A 21,092-nucleotide genomic window follows, 5' to 3' on the forward strand; every position below is an offset into this window, starting at 1 on the left:
ATCACAGCTCACTGCAGCTCCAAACTCCTGGGCTCAAGCGATCCTCCTGCCTCAGCCTCCCAGGCACACAGCACTATGCCTGGCTAGCAGTTCTGATTGTTGTGTTTTCCCTTGAAATCTACCCCTGTATTTCTAAAACATACAGATTTCTAAAAAATACAGGGTGGACTTCCTCTGCCACTAGTCCTCTCCTACCTTCTGGAACTAAAGGCATGGAGACAGCACAGGGTGATACGGTTTCAGGGGTGGCTCTGGAGTCAGAATGCCAAAGATTGAATCCCAGCTTTGCTGCTTCATGCTTGTGTGACCTAGGACAAGGTGCATAACTTCTCTGAGCCTCAGTTTCCTTATCTGTAAAATACAGTAATAGCGAACCTCAGAAGACTGATGTGAGGATTAAGTTAATTTATAAAATGATAAAACAGTGCCTTAGGCAGAGTAAAATCTGAAATGCTTATTTTGTTGTTTTTAATGCTATTACTGTTGAGTATGCTAAAAAGGCTTTTTTATTCTTTCCAATAATACTCCTTCAAATATTTAAAGATAACTAATGCCATCTACTCCATCTAAACCCTCTTCCAGACTAACATCTATGATTCCTTCAACCATTACTTCAATGACTTGGTTCCAGGTTCCTTTCTGAAACAAGGTCTCACTCTCTGTTGTTCAGGCTAGAATGCAGTGGCACAATCTTGGCTCACTGCAGTCTGAACTTCCCAGTCTCAAGCAATCCTTCCATCTCAGCCTCCCAAGTAGCCGGGACTATAGACAAAAGCCACCACACCCTTTTTTTTTTTTTTTTTTTTTTAAGAAATGGGGGGGGTCTCACTATGTTGCCCAGGCTGGTCTTGAACTCCCGGGCTCAAGTGATCTTCCCACCTATTCCTGCCAAAGTGCTGGGATTACAAGCATGAGCCACTATGCCTGTCCCCAGATCCTCTGCCTTACTGTCAGTTGTCTCTGTATAATACATGTACCTAAACCTGAACCCAAAGCTTCAGTTGTGTCAGTGGGAGGACAAGACCATCACTTCTCTTCTTTCAGAAACTGCACTCAAATAATGAAATCTTAGACCCATGTCTTCATTCAACAAATACGAATGAACTTCTACTGACAACCAGGAACTGTGCTCTTTGTGAAGACAAAATATAAAGATCCCCTCTGTGGGGGTCCACCAAAGATGGGTCCCCTAGAAGTATCCATGTCCTGATCCCTGGAACCGTGAATATGTTGCCTTACACAGCAAAAGGGACGTTGCTGATGTGATTAAGGGTCTTTTGATTGAGAGGTTAGCCTGGATTATCTGGGTGGGCCCAAAGTAATCACGAGGTTCCTTTTAGGAGGGAGGCAGAAGGGTCAGAGACACAGAGGAAATGCGAGGTGATGATGGAGGCAGAGGTTAGAGTGGTGTGCTTGGAAGATGGAGGAAGGGCTCCCAGATGAAGGAATCTAAGAGGCATCTAGAGGCTGGAAAAGGCAACGACAGCAAAAAGATTCTTCCCTAGAACCTCCAGAAGAAATGAACCCTGCTGTCACATTTTGGACTTCTGACATCCAGAACCATAAGGTAATAAATGTCTGTTGTTTTAAGCCACTGAATTTGTGTTAATTTAGTACAGGTGTAATAGGAAACTCACATGCCACCCCTGCCCTCTGTTAGTTCATGGTCTTATTGGAGGAAAGTACCTAACTGAAAGGATTTATAGAAAACAGACTGTTTTTTAATCCACTGGTCGTGAACTTTTAAAACTTAAATTGGAAGAAAAGTTTTTTAATCCAGTTGTCACAAACTTTCAAAACTTAAATTGGAAGAAAATTAAATCTGAAAACAAAATTTTCTACTGAATACTCCCTTAGCTTTTATTTCCACCTCACACTGATATCAATCTTATAATCAAACATAACTCTAAGTCTTTTTATATGAAATTCCCTTAAGCCAGATCTCTGCCATTAAAGATTGGCAAAAGGGAGTCAATTTTATAAGTCCCTAATTCAAAAAAAGCTACTGATGTGATATTGCATTCTTTCCCCCTGAAAATTCTTAACCTACTTTAAGCCTTTTTAATCAGCAAGGCTCGTGCCCACCACATCTTACACTCCCCAGCCTGGGAGCATCAGAATGAACCTAACTTTTTACAAGGTTTTAAGTAAACTTTATTAAAATATACTTAAATGAAGAAAAAACCTTAAGACTTCCTTTTTACTATTTTTTATTTTTTTCTTAAACAGGGTCTCACTCTGTCACCCAGACTACAGTGCATGGCATGATCATAGCTCATTGCAGCCTCAAATTCCTGGGCTCAAGAGTGGTCCTCCTGCCTTAGCTTCAGGAGTAGCTGGGATTGCAGGCTTGCATCACCACACCCTGCTAATTTTTTGGTCTTCTTTTGTTTAGAGACAGGATCTTGCTATGTTGGCCAGGCTGATTTCAAACTCCTGGCCTCAAGTGATCCTCCCTCCTCAGCCTCCCAAAATGCTGAGATTACAGGAATGAGCCACCATGCCCAGCCCTTAGGGCTTTCGAGAAGTGGAAAGCCTTATGTAATTACCAAGTAATTATCACTGAGATAAAATCTAAATGCCAGGTCAGAGGTAGTGGCTCACATCTGTAATTCTAGCACTTTGAGAGGAGGAGATGGGCAGATTGCTTGAGCCCAGGGGTTCAAGACCAGCCTGGGCAACATGGCAAGACCCCATCTGTAAACAAAAACAAAAACAAAAAACAAAATCAGCCAGGCATGGTGGCTCACGCCTATAGTCCCAGCTACTCAGGTGGGCTGAGGTGATAGGATCACTTGAGCCCAGGAGAGGGAGGTTGCAGTGAGCTGAGATCACACCACTGTACTTCAGCCTGGGTGACAGAGCAAGATCCTGTCTCCAAAAAGTGAAAGAATGTCTCTGAAGCCCCTTCTGCCCTTTCCTAGTCACTAACTCCATCAAAGGTGACCACTAGCCTGACTTCTACCACCGTGGTTTATTTAGTTGTCTGTTTTTGAACTTCATATGAATGGAATCACACTGCACTTACTCTTTTACATCTATCTTGGTTTTGCTCAGCTTTGTGTCACAAGATTCATCCATGTTGTTATGTGAGGCAATAATTTGTTCATTCTTATTACTGTACCAATTAGTGCTTTTTGTGTCCTATTCAAAAAACTTGTCCCTGGGTCATAAAGATATTTTACTTAGCTTTCTTCCAGGTGCTTTGTTTTAGCATTCACATTTAGGTGTATGATGTTGATTAATTTTTGTATATGAGATGAGACACATGATCTAGATTCATTTTAGATCATGTGTCCATATAGATAGTCAGTCAACCCAGCGTCATTTACTGAGAAGACCATCTTCTCTCCACTGCCCTGCAGTGTTGCCTCTGTCGTAAATCAACAGACCACAGATGTACAAGCCTGTTTATGGATTCTCTGCTCAGTTCCATAATCTGTGTAGTTTTATGCAATACCACACTGACATGACTAAATACTGATCTAGTAGCTTAGGTCCTCCAATTTTGCTCTTAAGACTGTCTGGAATTTCCAAATAAATTTTACAATCAGCTTATCACCTATTTTTGAAAAAAAAAAAGTTGCCAGGATTTTGATTGGGATTAGCCCAAATCTATAGATTTGCAGAGCAATACCATACCCTCTGTTACTTTAAATCTAATTTATCTCAATGCTCCAGCTTGCAAAGAGTTTTTTTTTTTTTTTAATCATGAATGGGTGCTGAATTGTATCAAATAATTTTTCTCCTTTACTTCATGTATGGAGTTAAATTGCATTTGTTGACTTTTCTAGTGTTAGCCAAAGTTTACATTCCTGAAATAAATCTAACTTGGTCATGATTTATTATCCTTTTTATAGATTGCTAGATTTGACTTACCATTATTTAAGACTTATGTGTCTGTCTTTATGAGCATTTGGTCTATAATTTTCTTGTAATATCCTTATCAATTTTTAGTAACAAGATTGTGCTGGCCTCATAAATGAAACTGGAAAGTGGTTCCTCTTTAATTTTCTTAAACGTTTGGAAGTTTCACTAGTAAAGCCATCTGGGCCTGAACATTTTGCTGTGGGAAGGTTCTTAACTACAAATTCAATGTCTTTGGTAGATATAGGACTACTCTTTTTTCTAGCTTTTGTGTCTTCAGTAATACATTTTATTGGAAAAAACTTGTCAATTTCATCTGAATTTTCAAATGTATTACCATGAAATTGTTCATAACATCTTCAGAGCTTCTGTCTGTGGTATATGTGATTGTAGTTCATCTTTCCTCCCTGACACTAATAACATCATCTACCACTAAGGTTACTTTCTACTCGCCAAAAAAAAAAAAAAAAAAAAAGAAAGGTAGGGTGTATACATGACACACATCCACTATTTCAGGACTATTCTCCAATTGTCCAATTGTATTACCCACAGAAGGAGCAGAGCACGTAGATTATATAAACAATCCAGCAATCCCCTCTCAAAAGCTTTCATCAAACAGAAACAATTGTGAACCTGGGCTAAGGGGACCACTAACTGAAGGAGAAGGAAACTGCTATCAGTAATGCACTAACAGGCCAGGTGTGGTGGCTCATACCTGTAATCCCACCATTTTGGGAGGCTGAGGTGGGCAGATCACTTGAGCCTAGGAGTTTGAGACCAGCCTCGGCAACATGCCGAAATCCCTTCTCTACTAAAAATACAAAAATTAGCCAGGAATGGTGTTGCACTCCAGTAGTCCCAGCTGCTCGGCAGGCTGAGGTGGGAGCCTGGGAAGTTGAGGCTGCAGTGAGCTGTGATACAGCTTGGGAAACAGAGCAAGACCATTTCTCAAAAAAAAAAAAAAAAAAAAAAAAAAAAAAAAAAAAAAAGTGATACTCTAAGGTGGCCAGCAAGTACTTAGATGAAAACAACCACTAAGTAGGGTTGTATGTAACCCAGGATCCCCAGCCCTCCACTCCCAAGGTGTCCATAGAGAGAATTCAGGGGGATATGAGCTCAAATATCTTTATTTTCATGAATTTCTGGCTGAAAATTAGCATTTCATTGGATTATAGATGTGGACAACAAATCACAGTAGTAAGAGCAGTTCTGGCCAAATATGTTGGAATTACGCCTGTAATTCCAACACATTGGGAGGCCGAGGTGGGCAGATCACTTCAGGTCAGGAGTTCAAGACCAGCCTGGTCAACATGACGAAACCTTGTCTCTACTAAAACTACAAACTTAGCCTGACATGGTGGTGAACATCTGTAATCCCAGCTACTGGGGTGGGTGAGGCATGAGAATTGCTTGAACTCAGGAGGTGAAAGTTGCAGTGAGCCGAGATTATGCCACTGTACTCCATCTTGTGTGACACAGTGAGACACTGTCTCAAAAAAAAAAAAAAAAAAAAAAAAAAAAACAGAAAATCATGGTAGTAAGAGCAGTTCTGATGACTCTGTCACCAGGAAAAGTCAGATACTTTCATACCACAGATACTTTCATACCACAGTGTAGCTTTTGAAAATACTACAAAATACCATTTACATGGGCATCACTACTTTGAAATTACAGAAGTTATTTGCTACTGCACTGAATTTGTTTTTACTTTTTAATAAAAGTACTTACTGTATTAATAAAGAAGTACATATACTCATAAATTTGGAGCTTTTTTTAGTTTTTTCACTTTATTTTTTTTTTAAGAAACAGGGTCTCACTCTGTCATGCCGGCTAGAGTGCAGTGGCCTGATGATAGTTCACTGCAGCCTTGACCTCCTGGGCTCAAATGATCCTTCCTCCTCAGCCCCCCAAGTTGTTGGGACTACAAGTGATGCTAGCACTGGGGAGTGGCTGCAAATACAGATTAGCATTAACAGAGAGGTTTGACTACACAGAGACCATAATAAATCAATTGCTTGCAGACTCAAATCAAAATCCTATCAGTGAGCGTCAAGCAACAAGCTGCATCTGGTGGCAGGCTTTATAATGGCAAGTAAGTTGATGTACTTCCACTGTACAACCGCATCCGTGGGCAGGCTTTAATCAGAATCTGACACGTATTTTAGTCCACTCGTGGCCCGCCCATTATTTTATTTACCACTTCCAGCTGTGCCTGTTTCCTACGTTGCACATTTGTCTCAGTCACAGTTTTGGTAAGCCCACAAGTTAACCCTAGCCGAAATGAGTAAAAAACAAACATCACTGGTAAGCTTCTTTGAAAAGGGGGAAAGACCCAATGATGAGACAGAAGACGCTAAGACTGCCAACGAAAAGAAAGCTGCAATTAAAAGAAAATACCAGGAGTCAAACTCAAATTACAGGTTCATTGCAACAGGTGATTCACATTCTCCAAACCCACTTTGTATAACATGCGGCTACTGGCTATCCAATGAAGCCATGAAACCTTCAAAACTGCTTCACCACATAGAGACCAAGCACCCTGCATTAAAAGACAAACCTTTGGAGTGTTTCAAAAGAAAAAACATAAGCACAAAGAACAGAAGCAATTATTGAAGGCTACCATTTCATCAAATGTGTCTGCAATGAGAGCATCATTCTTAGTGGCTAACCATATTGCTAAAGCTAAGAAGCCCTTTACTATTGGTGAAGAGTTGGTCCTGCCTACTTTTAAGGACATTTGTTCTGAACTTTTAGGAGAGGCTGCAGTTCAAAAGGTGGCATGTGTTCTTCTCTAGCAGCATAACTAGGCGAATTGAAATAGCAGAGGATATTGAGGCACAATTGTTAGAGAGGATTAATGAGTCACTGCAGAATGCAATCCAGATTGACTAGTCTACCAATGCTGACAAGGCAACAATGCTTGTTTTTGTGTGATATGATTTTCAGGAGGATATGCATGAGGATGTTAGCTGCACGAGGATGTGTCACTTGCGCTTTTGTTGCTAACCAACACCACAGCTGTAGAATTATTCAAGTCTTTGAATGATTACCTACCAGGAAAACTGAATTGGTCATTTCGTGCATGAGCAGAGCGACTGCTACGGCTGGTTTCACTACTTGGGTCAAAGAGGTCACTTCTGAATGTGAGTCTATGCACTGTTACATTCATAGAGAAGTGTTGGCTAGCCGAAAAATGTCACCTGAACTTAACAACGTTTTGCAGGATATGATTAAAATTATCAACCACATTAAAGTACGTGCCCTTAACTCACATCTGTTCACGCAGCTTTGTGAGATGGACGTAGGGCACACACATCTTTTATACACAGAAGTGGGATGGCTTTCTAAAGATAGATCACTGGCCAGAGTTTGAGTTATGAGGGCCACTCCAGGGATTTCTTTGAGAAAAACAGTCACCACTGGCAGCACATTTCACAGAAGGGGTAGCAAAACTTGCTTACTTGCTTACCTACTCAACGAACTCAATCTGTCCCCTCAGGGGAGAACTGTGTTCAAGTCAACAGATAAGTGGCTGCACTCAAAACCAAACTGGAATTATTGGGGCGACAAGTGAACACGGATTTCTGACATGTTTCAAACATTAGCAGAGATTTTGAAAGAGACTAAGTCAGGGCCTTCTCTCTCCCAGCTGGTGCATGATCACCTATCTCAGCTTTCAAGAGTTTGAGCATTACTTCCCAACTACAAGAGACCCACGAACTGGGAAGGATCCTACACCCATTCGTGAATAAGCCAGGTGAATTGACTTTGTCCATGCCAGAAGAGGACCAGCTGCTTGAGATGGCAAATGATGGGGCCCTAGAAGTACGTTTGGGACAACTTCACATCTCCATACATTCTGGATTAAAGTCAAGGCAAAACATCCTGAGATTGCCACAAAAGCACCAAAAAGCCTGCTTCCATTGCCAACATCCTATCTTTGTGAAGCAGGGTCTTCAGCAGTGACAGCAACCAAAATGAGACTATGGAGTAGACTGGACATAAGCAAACAGACTTTGGGTGTCAATGTCTACCAACACCATCAGATGGGACCGCCTAGTTGCAGGAAAACAAGCTCAGGGGTCCCACTGATTCTACTCTATGGTGAGCTGTATTCATTGTATATTACAATGTAATAATAGAAATAAAGTCCACAATAAATGTAATGCGGGGGGGCATGGTGATTCACACCTGTAATCCCAGCACTATGGGAGGCCAAGGAGAGGATGGCTTGAGTTCAGGAGTTCGAGTTCAGGAATTTGAGACCAGCCTGGTTGACGTGGTGAAATCCTGTCTCTATTAAAAATGCAAAAATTAGCCGGGTGTGGTGTCGCACGCCTGTAAGCTACTCTGCAGGCTGAGGCACGAGAATTGCTTGATCCCCAGAGGTGGAGGTTGCAGTGAGCCGGTCTTGTGCCACTGCACTCCAGCCTGGGTGACCCAGCAAGACTATCTCAAAACAAATGAACAAAATAAATGTAACGCGCTTGAATTATCCCAAACCATCCCCACTCCCCCGGTCCATGAAAAAATTATTTTCCATGAAACCGGTCCTTGGTGCCAGAAAGATTGGGACCACTACTTTAGGGAACACTTCCCCCTGGGCCAGGTCCATCTGGAAGCTGGGGGTGCAGTTAAGGCCCATGCTCGCAAATTCGTGATGCTACCTACAGAGCTCCCAACATCTGGCCACCCACAAAAATGGCTGCTCCCTCCAGAGACTTGACTTTCACCCTAAGTTCATCCATCTAACCTACTCCCAAGGAGGGGACAAAGTAAACAGTAAAGCACAGGCGTTGATCCAAAAGAGGAGTCCAAAACCCAGCCCTGACATGTACTAGTCTGCGGCTTTGGCTCCCCTCCAAGGCTTTCTCTATCCTACTGTGAAAAGCTATACCACCACCTATCTTTCCCAGTTACTGTAAGGTTTAGAAATAATGTATCTAAAGCACCTAACAAGCACATAGTCTCCTTAAATTAACATTAATTGAATCTCTCAGGTCAGAGCTGTCCTTATCAAACACTTAATCACAATTAAGGACTGACTGGCAACCAGAAAGGAGGGAGAAAAATCACAGGGAAAATGGAACATGAGGAATGGAAGGGGGAAAAAAATCATTCCTCAAAGTCTCCTTCAATGAACTACCACTTCTTCAATGAAGCCTTCCCATAGCACTTAATCACATTGAAATCGGTCCTTAGCTCTGAGAATGAATGAGATGCCAGGCGCGGTGGCTCACGCCTGTAATCCCAGCACTTTGGGAGGCCGAGGGGGGCAGATCACCTGAGGACAACAGTTCGAGACCAGCCTAGCCAACATGGTGAGACCCCCGTCGCTACTAAAAATACAAAATTAGCTGGGCTTGGTGGCGCATGCCTGTAATCCCAACTACTCAGGAGGCAAGGCTGGAGAATCGCTCGAAACCGGGATGCGAAGGTTGCAGTGAGCTTAGATTGTGCCATTGCACTCCAGCCTGGGCGACAAGAGCCAAACTCCGTCTCAAAAACACAAACAACAACAAAAACAGAGACAGAGAAGCAATGTCTCACTCCCACATAATGCAAGCCTCCGAGGATGCCAAATGCCCTAGCTCTACAACCCTGATCCAAGAGCAACGAACACAGGTAGCAACACATTTTTTAACACAATGCTACCCGTAAAGCACCTCTGGTGAGGATTGGGGGGAGGGGTTTTCCGCATAAAGACCTGTCACCTGAAGGTTAGAACAGAGGAAGGAAACTGAGTCCTAAAGACAGAACGCAAAGGAAGTCTCTAACTTTAGAGTCCCTGGAGTCACAGCAGGCAGGCAGGCAGGCGCACCGCTGATACTGCCAGGGGACCAGAGTTCGCAACTCCCCGCAGCAGTGCCGGAAGCTGGGGACGAAGCCAAGAAGAGAGGACGCCAGCTGGGCCGTGCGCGGACATGTCCCGGCGCCCAGATCCCCGCCTTTTCCCGGGCGCACTGAGCGCGCGGCCCCCGCCGCTTTTGTCTCCTTCGCCCAGCCGGGAACTTCCTCTGTCCCGCCCTCTGGCGCGCACACGGGAACTGGGGTAGGAAACGGAAAGCGTTTTGTGCGTTTTTTTTTTTTTTTTTAACGAAGTAAACTGACGCAGAAAATTCAGCATCTAACCTCCCCAGGACCCCCTACGGTCACCAGTTACCAACCTCCGGGCTGTCCCGGGCGGCGGCGACGGCAACGTTCACGCGAGCCGCGAGTTCCCAACACCCCTCTTTCGGCACTTCCGAGTCCCAGCGACATCGGCGGCGGCTGCGGGCTTCCCCGGGACGCCACCCTCTTTCCCCCGGAGCTGCCCTTTGGAGGAGTAGTCCAGCGCGCGTCCTCCGAGCACGCCCCTGCCGCCGTGCCCGCGCGCCCTCCGCGCCCGGCCTCGGGAACCCGCGGCGCTCCCGGGGCGGTGGCGAGCAGGCCGTGCTGCTGCAGGGGGACTGGCCACAGAGCGGCCTGCCTCTCCGAACCGCGTTTGCCCCGCCGGCGGCCCGGGACCCCTAGCCCCGCTCACCCCTCGGCTGCTGGTTTCCACTGACCCTGGCGTGTATATCTCTCCCCCCACCTGTATGTTCATTGCAGGTGTGGCGCTGCCTGCAAGTTAATTGCAGAGTGGAAGTCACCTGAAACTCGAGGTGGGCCTTCATTCCAACACCAGTGGTCCCCACCTACGTTTTGTAGGCGAAAGGAAGGTAGTTCGGTGCGGTGGAAAGAGGGCGGGCTTTGCAGCCCTGGCAGTTTCGAGGGCTTGCTGTGTGAACTTAGCCCCTGTGAGCCTCCCTGTCCACCTCTGTAAAACAGAAATAAACTTCCCTGCTTTTCCTTGTAAATTAGAGTGAAGATCAAACAGAATAAACTTTATGAATTGTAAAACAACTTACAGAGATCACTACTGCAAAATGGGTACGAAGATTTTGATTGCGTTGTGAAAAGAGTGAAAGATCTGAAGATGCCCCACCGGGGTGTAATTGGCACGATGTTGCTGCTCGGAGGCCTCCAAACCTGAGCCAACAGACAGGCTTGCCAGAGTTCTACAGACTTATTGCAGCATAATCACCTGGCTCTCCTTAAAACCTCGGGCTTCTGGATCCCTCCCCAAACCAAATGAATCAGACTGCCCATGGCAGGGGCGGCTCAGGTGGTTCTATGATAAGGTAAAAGTGGATAACTCTGCCCTAGGCAGCAGGGAAATGCGGAAGCTGTGCTCTCAGAAATTTCATCTAGCAGTCATTGTAATGGTCGAGAGGATTATTTTAACGATTGTACAATTCTCCAGGAAACCAGAGTATGAACTCTCCAAGAGCTGGAGCCATCTTTTCTTTCTGCTTTCTCCCAACCCACCCACACCAAAATCTAGTACAGGATGGTGTTCAGTAAGCAGGTGTTAGTAAACTAGCCCCAAATAGGAGTGCCAGATTTAACAAATAAAAATACAGCATACTCAATTAAAATTGAATTTCAGGCTGGGCACGGTGGCCCACGCCTGTAATCTCAGCACTTTGGGAGCCATAGCAGGAGGGTCGCTTGAGGCCAGGAGTTTGAGACCAGCCTGGCCAACATGGTGAAACCCCCTCTCTACTAAAAATACAAAAATTAGCCGGGTGTGGTGGCCTGTGCCTGTAATCCCAGTCACTTGGGAGGCTGAGGCATGAGAATCGCTTGAACCCGGGAGACAGAGGTTGCAGTGAGCTCGGATAGCACCACTGCACTCCAACCTGGGTGACTGAGCCGGACTCTGTCTCAAAAAATAAGTACATAATTTCAGGTGAACAATATGTAACTTTTTAGTATCACTATGACCCATGCAATATTTGGATATACTTGTGTTTAAAAAAAGAAAAAAAGTACTTACAGGAAGCTTGTAATCCCAGCACTTTGGGAGGCCAAAGTGAGCAGATAACTTGAATCCAGGAGTTTGAAACCAGCCTGGCGAACATGATGAAACTCCATCTCTACCAAAAAAAAAAAAAAAGTTTATCTGAAATTCAAATTTACATCCTAGGTATCTGAAAATCAAATTTAACTGGGTATTTTATCTGGCAACTCTAGATCCAAGGGTTTGGCAGAGGGAGTGGTGGAATAAGAACTCAACTCAGGTACTGTCAGACTTAGAGACAGGGATGTGATAACAGCTCCTACATTATTTCTAAAAGATGCTGTTGTTAATATAGGTTCAGTGTGATTTAACCCCTATCTATAAACACACTTTAAATTCACCAGAGAACACAAAGGAGATAAAGGTAGATTTAAACACAGGCAATCAGAAACATCAATTAAATAAAAATAGCCAAAATTTATGTGTGTGTATATATATTTCAGAGAGAGTCTCACTCTGTCACCCAGACTGAGTGCAGTGGCATGATCTCAGCTCACTGCAGATTCAAGCAATTCTCATGGCTTATCCACCTGAGTGGCTGGGATTACAGGCATGCACCAGCCACCACACCTGGCTAATTTTTGTAATTCTTAGTAGAGACAGGGTTTTGCCTTGTTGGCCAGGGTGGTCTCGAACTCCTGGCCTCAAGTGATGCACTTGCCTCAGCCTCCCAAAGTGCTGGGATTACAGGTGTGAGCCTCTGTGCTTGGCCATAATAGCAAAAATTTAAAGATTAGCAATAGACTGGGGTATTTGCAATAAATTTGCAAAGTGTTAATTTTTAAATTATATATAGAGTTAATACAATCAATAAGAAAACATTAGAAACCAATTATAGATGAGCAAGACACATTTATAGACAACCCACTAGAAAAAGGAGGAGGGAAATAAAATTAGGAAACAAAATATGTTGCAAAAAGCTCAATGAAATGCATAGTAAAGTAAGAACACATAATTTTCACACATTAAGTTGGCAAAAAATTAATAAATAACATTACAGCCTGGCATGGGTGCTATGTGATAGCACTCACACACAATGTTTAGTTGGATAAGCAATTTGGCAATATGAAAACCCTTAAAAATTATCAAAATCTAAGAAAGGTGGGGCAAGATGGCCAAATATAAGCCTCTACCAATTGTCCTCCCTTCAAGAACAACAAAATGAACGACTATCCACAAAAACACACCTTAATAAGAACCAGAGATCAAGTGGGCCATTGCAGTACCAGGTTTTAACTTTGTATCACTGAAAGAGGCACTGAAAAGCGTAGAAAAGACAGTCTTGAATTGCAGACGCTACCCCTCCCTCATCCTCCAGCAGCAGCTGGGGAAAGATTCTTTCAGATCTTATGCAAGACCACTAAGGTAGTACCTCTGAGTCTGCAAGAGCCATAGCATTCCTGGGTTTGGGGTGCCCCCTAATGCAGAAATGACTGCAGTGACCCAAAACTAAGATCACAACACCCAAGTCCCTTTGAATACCTGGAAAGCCTTCCCAAGAAGGATGAGGACAAACAAACCCACACTGTGAAGACTACAATAAATACCTAACTCTTCAATGCCCAGACACTGACACACATTCACAAGCATCAAGACCATCCAGGAAAACATGATGTCACCAAACAAACTAAATAAGGCATCACTCCCAGAGTGACCTTTCAAACAGAGAATTCAAAATAGTTCTTTTGAAGAAAGTCAATGAAATTCAAGATAACATGAGAAGGAATTCAGAATCCTATCAGGTAAATTTAATGAAGCAATTGAAATAATTGAAAAGAATTAAGCCCAAAATTCTGGAACTGAAAAATACAATTGATATGCTGAAGAATGCATCTGAGTCCTTTAATAGCAGAATTGATCGAGTAGAAGAAAGAATTAGTGAGCTTGAAGACAGACTATTTGAAAATACACAGTGGAGGAGACAAAAGAAAAAATAATTTAAAAACATTAAGTACACCTACAAGATCTACAAAATAGCTTCAAAAGGCAAATCTGAGAGTTATTGGCCTTAAAGAGGAGGTTGAGAAAAGATAGGGGTAGAAAGTTTATTGAAAGGTATAATAACAGAGAACTTTCCAAACCTAGAGGAATAGATCAATATCCAAGTAGAAGAAGGTTATAAAACACCAAGCTGATTTAACCTAAATAAGACTACCTCAAGACATTTAATAATCAAACTTCCAAGGATCGAGGATAAAGAAAGGATACTGGCCAGGCACAGTGGCTCACACCTGTAATCCTAACACTTTGGGAGGCCGAGGCAGGTGGATTACCTGAGGTCAGGAGTTTGAGACTAACCTGACCAACACGGGGAAACCCTGTCTCTACTAAAAATACAAAATTAGCCAGGCATAGTGGTGGGTGCCTCTAATCCCAGCTACTTGGGAGACTGAGGCAGGAGAATCACTTAAACCTGGTTGGCAGAGGTTGCAGTGAGCTGAGGTTGCATCACTGCACTCCAACCTGGGCAACAGAATGAAACTATGTCTCAAAAAACAAAAATAAATTTTAAAAAAAGCCCTACAATGGAGCGCCAATATGTCTGGCAGCAGACTTTTCAGGGGAAACCTTACAGGCCAAGAGAGAGTGGCATGACATGTTTAAAGTGCTGAGGAAAAAAAAATTATCTTAGAATAGTATATTCAGTGAACCATATCCTTCAAACATAAAAGTATAGAAATAAAGACTTTTCCAGACAAACAAAAGCTGAAGGATTTTTCATCAACACCAGCCCTGTACAAGAAATGCCAAAGGGAGTTCTTCAGTCTGAAAGAAAAGGATGTTAATGAGCAATAAGAAATCATCTGAAGGTGCAGAACTCACTGGTAATAGTACATACACAGAAAAACACAGAATATTTTAACACAGTAATTGTGGTGTGTGAACTACTCATATCTTGAGTGAAAAGACTGAAAGAGGAAGCAATTAAAAATAATAGCTACCACAACATTTCAAGACATAAACAATACAATAAGATATAAATAGAAACAACAAAAAGTTAAAAAGTAGGGTAAGCAAGTTAAAATGTAGAGTTTTCATTAGTTTTCTCTTTGCTTGCTTGTTTATGCACTCAGTGTTAAGTTGTCATCAATTTAAGATAATGTGTTATAAGATATAATTTTCAAGCCTCATGGTAACCTTGAATCAAAAACATACAACAGATACATAAAAAATAAAAAGCAAGAAATTAAAACATAACCACCAGAGAAAATCACCTTCACTAAAAGGAACACAGGAAGGAAGGAAAGAAGGAAGAGAAGACCACCAAACAACCAGAAAACAAATAACAAAATGGCAGGAGTAAGTCCTTACTTATCAATTATAACATTGAATGTAAATGGACTAAACTCTCCAATCAAAAGACGTAAGAGTGGCTGAATGGCTTTAAAAAACCAGAGGCTACACTTAGCCTGTAAGATGGCCACCCTGCACTCTGCAACCTTATAGAAGAAATAAACTCTCTTTTCTAAATGTATAAAAAAGTGTGATTTTATTTTAAGCTGACACATGTCAGAATTTCCTTCCTTTTTAAAACTGCTAATATTCCATTGTATGTATGTCACACATTTTTTCCATTTATCTCTCTATGGACTCTTGAGTTGCTTTCTTCTTTTGGCTATTGTGAATAATGCTGCCATGAACACAGATATACAAACATCTCTTTGAGACCCTGCGTTGGGTTCTTTTGAGTATATACCCAGAGGTGAAATTGCTGAATCATCTGGTAATTCTGTTTTTAATTTTTACGAAGAATTGCCATACTATTTTCTATAGAGGCTGTACCATTTTACATACCCATCAACAGTGCAATTTCTCCATATCCTCACCAATACTTGTTATTTTTTTATTTGTTTTTATACTAGCCATTCTAATCAGTATGGGGTAGTATCTCCTTGTAGTTTTAATTTACATTTCCCTAATGATTAATGATGTTGATCATCTTTTCATATGCTTATTGGTCATTTACATACCTTCTCTGGAGAACTGTCTAAGCAAGTCCTATGCCCATTTTTTAAAATTGTATTGTTGGTTTTCTTGTTAAGTTGTAGGAGTTCTTTACACATTCTGGATATTAATCCCTCATCAAATATATGATTTGCAAATATGTTCTCCCATCCCATGGGTTGTCTTTTCACTCTGCTGATTGTGTCACTTGATGCACAGATATTTTAGTTTTGGTGAAGTCTAATTTAACTATATTTTCTTTTGTTGCTTTTTTTTGTTTTTGTTTTTATTTTGTTTTTTGAAACTGGGGCTCACTGCCACCAAGGCTGTAGTGCAATGGCACATTCATAGCTCACTGCAGCCTCCATCTCCAGGGCTCAAGTGATCCTCCTGCCTTAGCCTCCCAAGTAGCTGGGACCATCAGGATATGCCACCATGCCTGGCTAATTGTTTTTATCTTTAGTAGAGAGGAGGTCTCACTATGTTGCCCAGGCTGGTCTCAAACTACTGAGCTCAAGTGAACCTCCCACGTCGGCGTCCCAAAGTGCTGAGATTACAGGCATGAACCATCATGCCTGGCCAGTTGCTGGTATTTTTAATGTCCTATCCAAGAAACCAATGTCATGAAGCTTTTTTCCTATATTTTCCTCTGAAATTTTTATAATTTTAATTCTTATGATTAGGGGTTTGATCCATTTCAAGTTAATTTTTGTATTTGGTATTAGATAAGGGTCCAGCTTCAATCTTTTGCATATGGTGATCCAACTTTCCCAATACCACTTGTTAAAAAGCATAAACATCTTTTCAATGCCAGGGATTGGAGTAGAAGGAATGGATGGTAGGAAACTAAGTTCCTTTTGGAAATGAGAAATAAGATTAATGGAGTAAACCAATGTCAAAGTCTAAACACCAGGAGAAAAGTTGGGTTGGGGAGAGTGTAGATGGGAGGAGAGGGAGAAGAGGGAGATTCTCCCCCACCTTTAATGCTTCACACACAGGCAGAAGTGGCTGAACTTTGAGGATCTCTGCTTGTCTTGGAGCAGTAAGGCCTCTGGATCTTCCCGACTTGGAGCCAGAGCAGTCAGCCCTGAGGCAACACATGACCGGACATGCCTCGGCTTGAAAGGCTTCAGTTCTGACTACAAGCAAAGCCAAGGAGAGTCCTCCCTGAAGTTGAGAAGCAAACCAGAAATAGAGTAAATAGAGCAAAATTGATGATAATTGAGGTTTAAAGGAGGGAACCAATTTGTGGCTTGGTATTGTATTTCCTTAAAAACAAAAATACCAAAATTAGTATATAAATGCGAGTAATAAATGGTCAGTCCCTCTCTATACTATTATTGTAATCATAAGTCATTAATCAGGCACCTGCACTGGGTGTGTTTTCTCTCTGACTCTCAATTAGTAGAATCTAAGTATTCCACTGGGGCGTCCCATCCAGACAGGCAGACCTGAGTAACTGGTAGCAACTCTCCAGACAGAAAAACTGGCGCTTAGGAGGGATTAACCAGGCCAATCCTCCTTTTAAGTTCAGCCGTGACTCAGCCATAGAATTATACTCATTCAACAGAGGCATAAATGGTTGCTAAGACTTCATTGATAGAGGCTGGAAGACAAAGGAGTGAATTTCTAATTACAAAGATTCACACTCAAGGAGCAATCATGAGCTATTTTGAAGGATTCAAGGATCTACCCAACCCTGACCATCTGGCATAGGCTTTTGTCTGCTCCACCTATAAGAATGTCCACCCTGGTTTATTGTGATTTTCAATAATCAACATTGAACTAGCATTTGTCTAGCACCAACTTTACACACAGCACAAAACTGAGTATTGGGGGAGATTTTATAAAAAGGGAAAAAAGACTTCTCCTGCAGGAAGTTGCAGTCTGGCTGGGGATTCACCAGATATACACAAAACAATAGGCAAATCAGAAGTACAATTAAAATGATATAGTTCAAACTACTCATAAATGCTGAAGAACAGGCTCATATCAGTAACCTAAACTATGCAGAGTGCAATTCATTAGCATCTCCAAGAACCCTTCCTATTCAGGGTAAATTCAATCCCTGGCAAAATTAATCTCTGCCCAGTCACTCTCTTCTATCACATTATTCTTTTACATTTTCCTACAACACTTACCACTCTCTGAACTTCTCTCATTTGTTTATATATTTATTATTTATGTCACCATTATTCAGACTACTTGGAAGACAAAATACCGTAGTAGGTTGTAAACTAAACTTAATGCGTCACAACTACATTTAATTTTTTTTTTTTTGTTTACTTATTTTTTAACAAAATGAAATAGAGTAGAATAAACAATTAGAATAAAAGAGAAAATATGAGAACATATCACTGGACTTTTTTAGGAATTGTGAACACTGTAAGAAATACTACATCCAATTGCTATGAGCGGGATTAAGAAAGCGAATAAAAGACTATGAGAGGCCAAGCACAGTGGCTCACGCCTATAATCCCAGCATTTACAGAGGCTGAGGCGGGTGGATCACTTGAGGCCGAGAGTTCGAGACCAACCTGGCCAACATGGTGAAACTGCATCTTTACCACAAAAAAAAAAAAAAAAAAAAATTAGCCAGACATGGTGGTACACACCTGTAATCCCAGGTACTTGGGAGGTTGAGGCAGGAGATTTGCTTGAACCTGGGAGGTGGAAATTGCAGTGAGCCAAGATCACACCACTGCACTCTAGCCTGGGTGATGGAGTGAGACTCTGTCTCAAAAAGAATTAAAAAAAAAAAAAAAAAAAAAGACTATGATGAATATCAGTTGGCTAGTACAAGTCATTCTACCTTCTAAAAACAAACATCTCATTTGATTTTCTGATATATGATATGAATATGCCCATGATATTTATAAGATAATTAGCTGTTTATATTTTATGTTAACATTAGTCAGGGTTCATTGTAAAGCCTTTTTCTGAAAGAACATTGTCAAGTGAGATATGTCTCAGGTTTGCATCAAATGTGTATTTTGTTAAATTAGCATGAATTTCCCTTTAACAGGATTTCTTCTTATTAGAAAAGAATGATGAAGGAAAAATTAGAGAAATGGCCAAGTTCAACCTAGAACTGTAAATAGTGACAATGTTGAGAAAATGATTGATTCTAATTAGTTAGCTTCAACTTCATTTGAGATGTCTTTTAAAAAGAAAAAGAGAATGCACAGCTTTATAAGACGGATTATTTTTTTAAAAAATTTTCAGTGCATAAAATCCAACAAAAGTGACAAACCCCAATATATTATTTGTAATGACACCTTCAAAACTAGAAGGACACTTGGAAACACAGCATGCTAGACTTACTAATAAGCCCTTCAAACATTTTTAAAAGAAAACAAAGGACAAAAAATTATTGACACAATTTCTCTGTTGTTCTATTAACTGTTTTTTTGTTTGTTTGTTTTGTTTTGTTTTGTTTTGTTGAGGTGGAGACTCAATCTGTGGTCCAGACTGGAGTGCAATGGTACAATCTCGGTTCACTGCAACCTCCACCTCCCAGGTTCAAGTGATTCTCCTGCCTCAGCCTCCCAAGTAGCTGGGATTACAGGTGCCCGCCACCATGCCCGGCTAATTTTTGTGTGTGTTTTTAGTAGAGGGGGGGTTTCACCATTTTGGCCAGGCTGGTTTTGAAATCCTGACCTCAAGTGATTTGCCCGTCTCGGCCTAACAAAGTGAGATGATTACAGGTATGAGCCAACGCACCTGGCCTGTTCTATAAACTGTTAACGAGACTTAGTTACATATGGTTGGACAAAAGAGAAAATGGGTCTCACACAGTTGTTGAAAAATTATTCTTCTAACTCTCCAGAACATTGGTCTGAGCAAAGATTTCTTGAGTAAGACCTCAGAAGCACAAGCAACCGAAGCAAAAATGGACAACTGGGATCACATCAAGCTAAAAAGCTTCTGCACAGCAAAGCAAAAAATCAACAAAGTGAAATGACAAGTCACAGAATGGGAGGAAATATTTGCAAACTACCCATCTGACAAAGGGTAACCACAATATATAAGGAGCTCAAACAACTCATTAGGAAAAAAATAATAATAATAATCCAATTTAAAAATGGGTAAAAGATCTGAATAGACATTTCTCAAAAGAAGGCATACAAATGGCAAACAGGTACAGGAAAAATGCTCAACATCTCACTGCAGAAATGCAAATGAAAACTACGATTAAATATTTTCTCACCCCAATTAAAATGGCATTTATCCAAAAGACGGGCAATAACGAAAGCTAGTGAGGATGTGGAGAAAGGGAAACCCTTGTACACTGTTGGTGGAAATGTAAATTGCTGCAACCACTATAGAGAACACTATGGAGGTTCCTCAAAAAATGAAAAATAGAACTACCATGTGATCCAGTAATCCCACTGCTGGGTATATATCCAAAAGAAAGGAAATCAGCATATCAAAGAGATATCTGCACTCCCCTGTTTAGTGAAGTGCTATTCACCATAGCCAAGATACGAAATCAACCTAAGAGTCCATCAACAAATGAATGGATAAAAAACTATGGCACATACAGAGAATGGAATATTATTCAACCACTAAAAGGAATGAAATCCTGCCATTTGTACCAACACAGATAGAACTGAGGGACATTATGTTAAGTGCAGTACGCCAGGTGTAGAAAGACGAATATCTCATGTTCTCACTCATATATGTGAGAAAAAATTTTGAACTCAGGGAGGAGATCAGTGGGTACAATTATGGCTACCAGAGACTGGGAAGTGTAGCAATGATAGGGTGATAAAATGGGAATGGTTAATGGGCACAAAAATACAGTTAGATAAAATGAATAAGATCTAGTATATGGTAGCACAATAGGGTGACTATAGTTAACAATACATTGTTGTCTACTTTAAAATAACTAAAATAGTGGAATTGGAATGTCCCTAACATAAAGAAATGATAAGTGCTTGAGATGATGGACACTCCAATTGCCCTAATGTGATTATTACACATTACATACCTGTATCAAAGTATCAAATGTACCCCATAAATATATAAAACTATTATGTACCTATACTACTTCAAAATGAAAACACTTTAAAAAATCAATCTTTCAAAATAAAAACATAAAAATTATTCTCTAATATAAATAGCTATGATGAATATGATTTTTAATACCAAATCAGCTAATAAATTGAAGTGTACAATTCTTTGGGATAGTAGTATTTCTAGTCAGATCTGTGCTACTGCAGAACCCTCTAGAGGCATGCTTCTCATGTGGTTATAATCCAGTATAGACCTTGAGATCCATCCCCAAAAGAGCACAGATACTGCAAGTTGTTAAACTCCTCTCATGTATGCAAAACAACAAGATCTGTGTGAGTGTGTGGGGGTGTTTGTGTTGTTTAAATTTAACTGCACA

At 41.2% G+C, this 21,092-nt stretch overlaps 1 protein-coding gene across 7 annotated transcripts in view; it reads right to left on the reverse strand.

The window, feature by feature from the left end:
* Window positions 1-10,238, reverse strand: part of HHAT (hedgehog acyltransferase) — a 360,770-nt gene extending 350,532 nt beyond the window's left edge. For 3 of the 7 annotated variants that reach the window (XM_007988546.3, XM_037985593.2, XM_007988547.3), the window contains exon 1: window positions 10,035-10,238. In XM_007988546.3, coding sequence (XP_007986737.1) covers window positions 10,035-10,128 — 94 coding nt within the window. In that variant the 5' untranslated portion in view covers window positions 10,129-10,238. Of the gene's footprint in view, window positions 1-9,645; window positions 9,893-10,034 lie in introns of those variants that run through there. The other 4 variants (XM_037985592.2, XM_037985586.2, XM_037985595.2 and 1 more) reach the window with 3 other exon arrangements.
* Between the last annotated feature and the right edge of the window lie 10,854 nt (window positions 10,239-21,092).

This window comes from Chlorocebus sabaeus, chromosome 25 (genome assembly GCF_047675955.1).
Source record: "Chlorocebus sabaeus isolate Y175 chromosome 25, mChlSab1.0.hap1, whole genome shotgun sequence".
Taxonomy (NCBI): domain Eukaryota; kingdom Metazoa; phylum Chordata; class Mammalia; order Primates; family Cercopithecidae; genus Chlorocebus; species Chlorocebus sabaeus.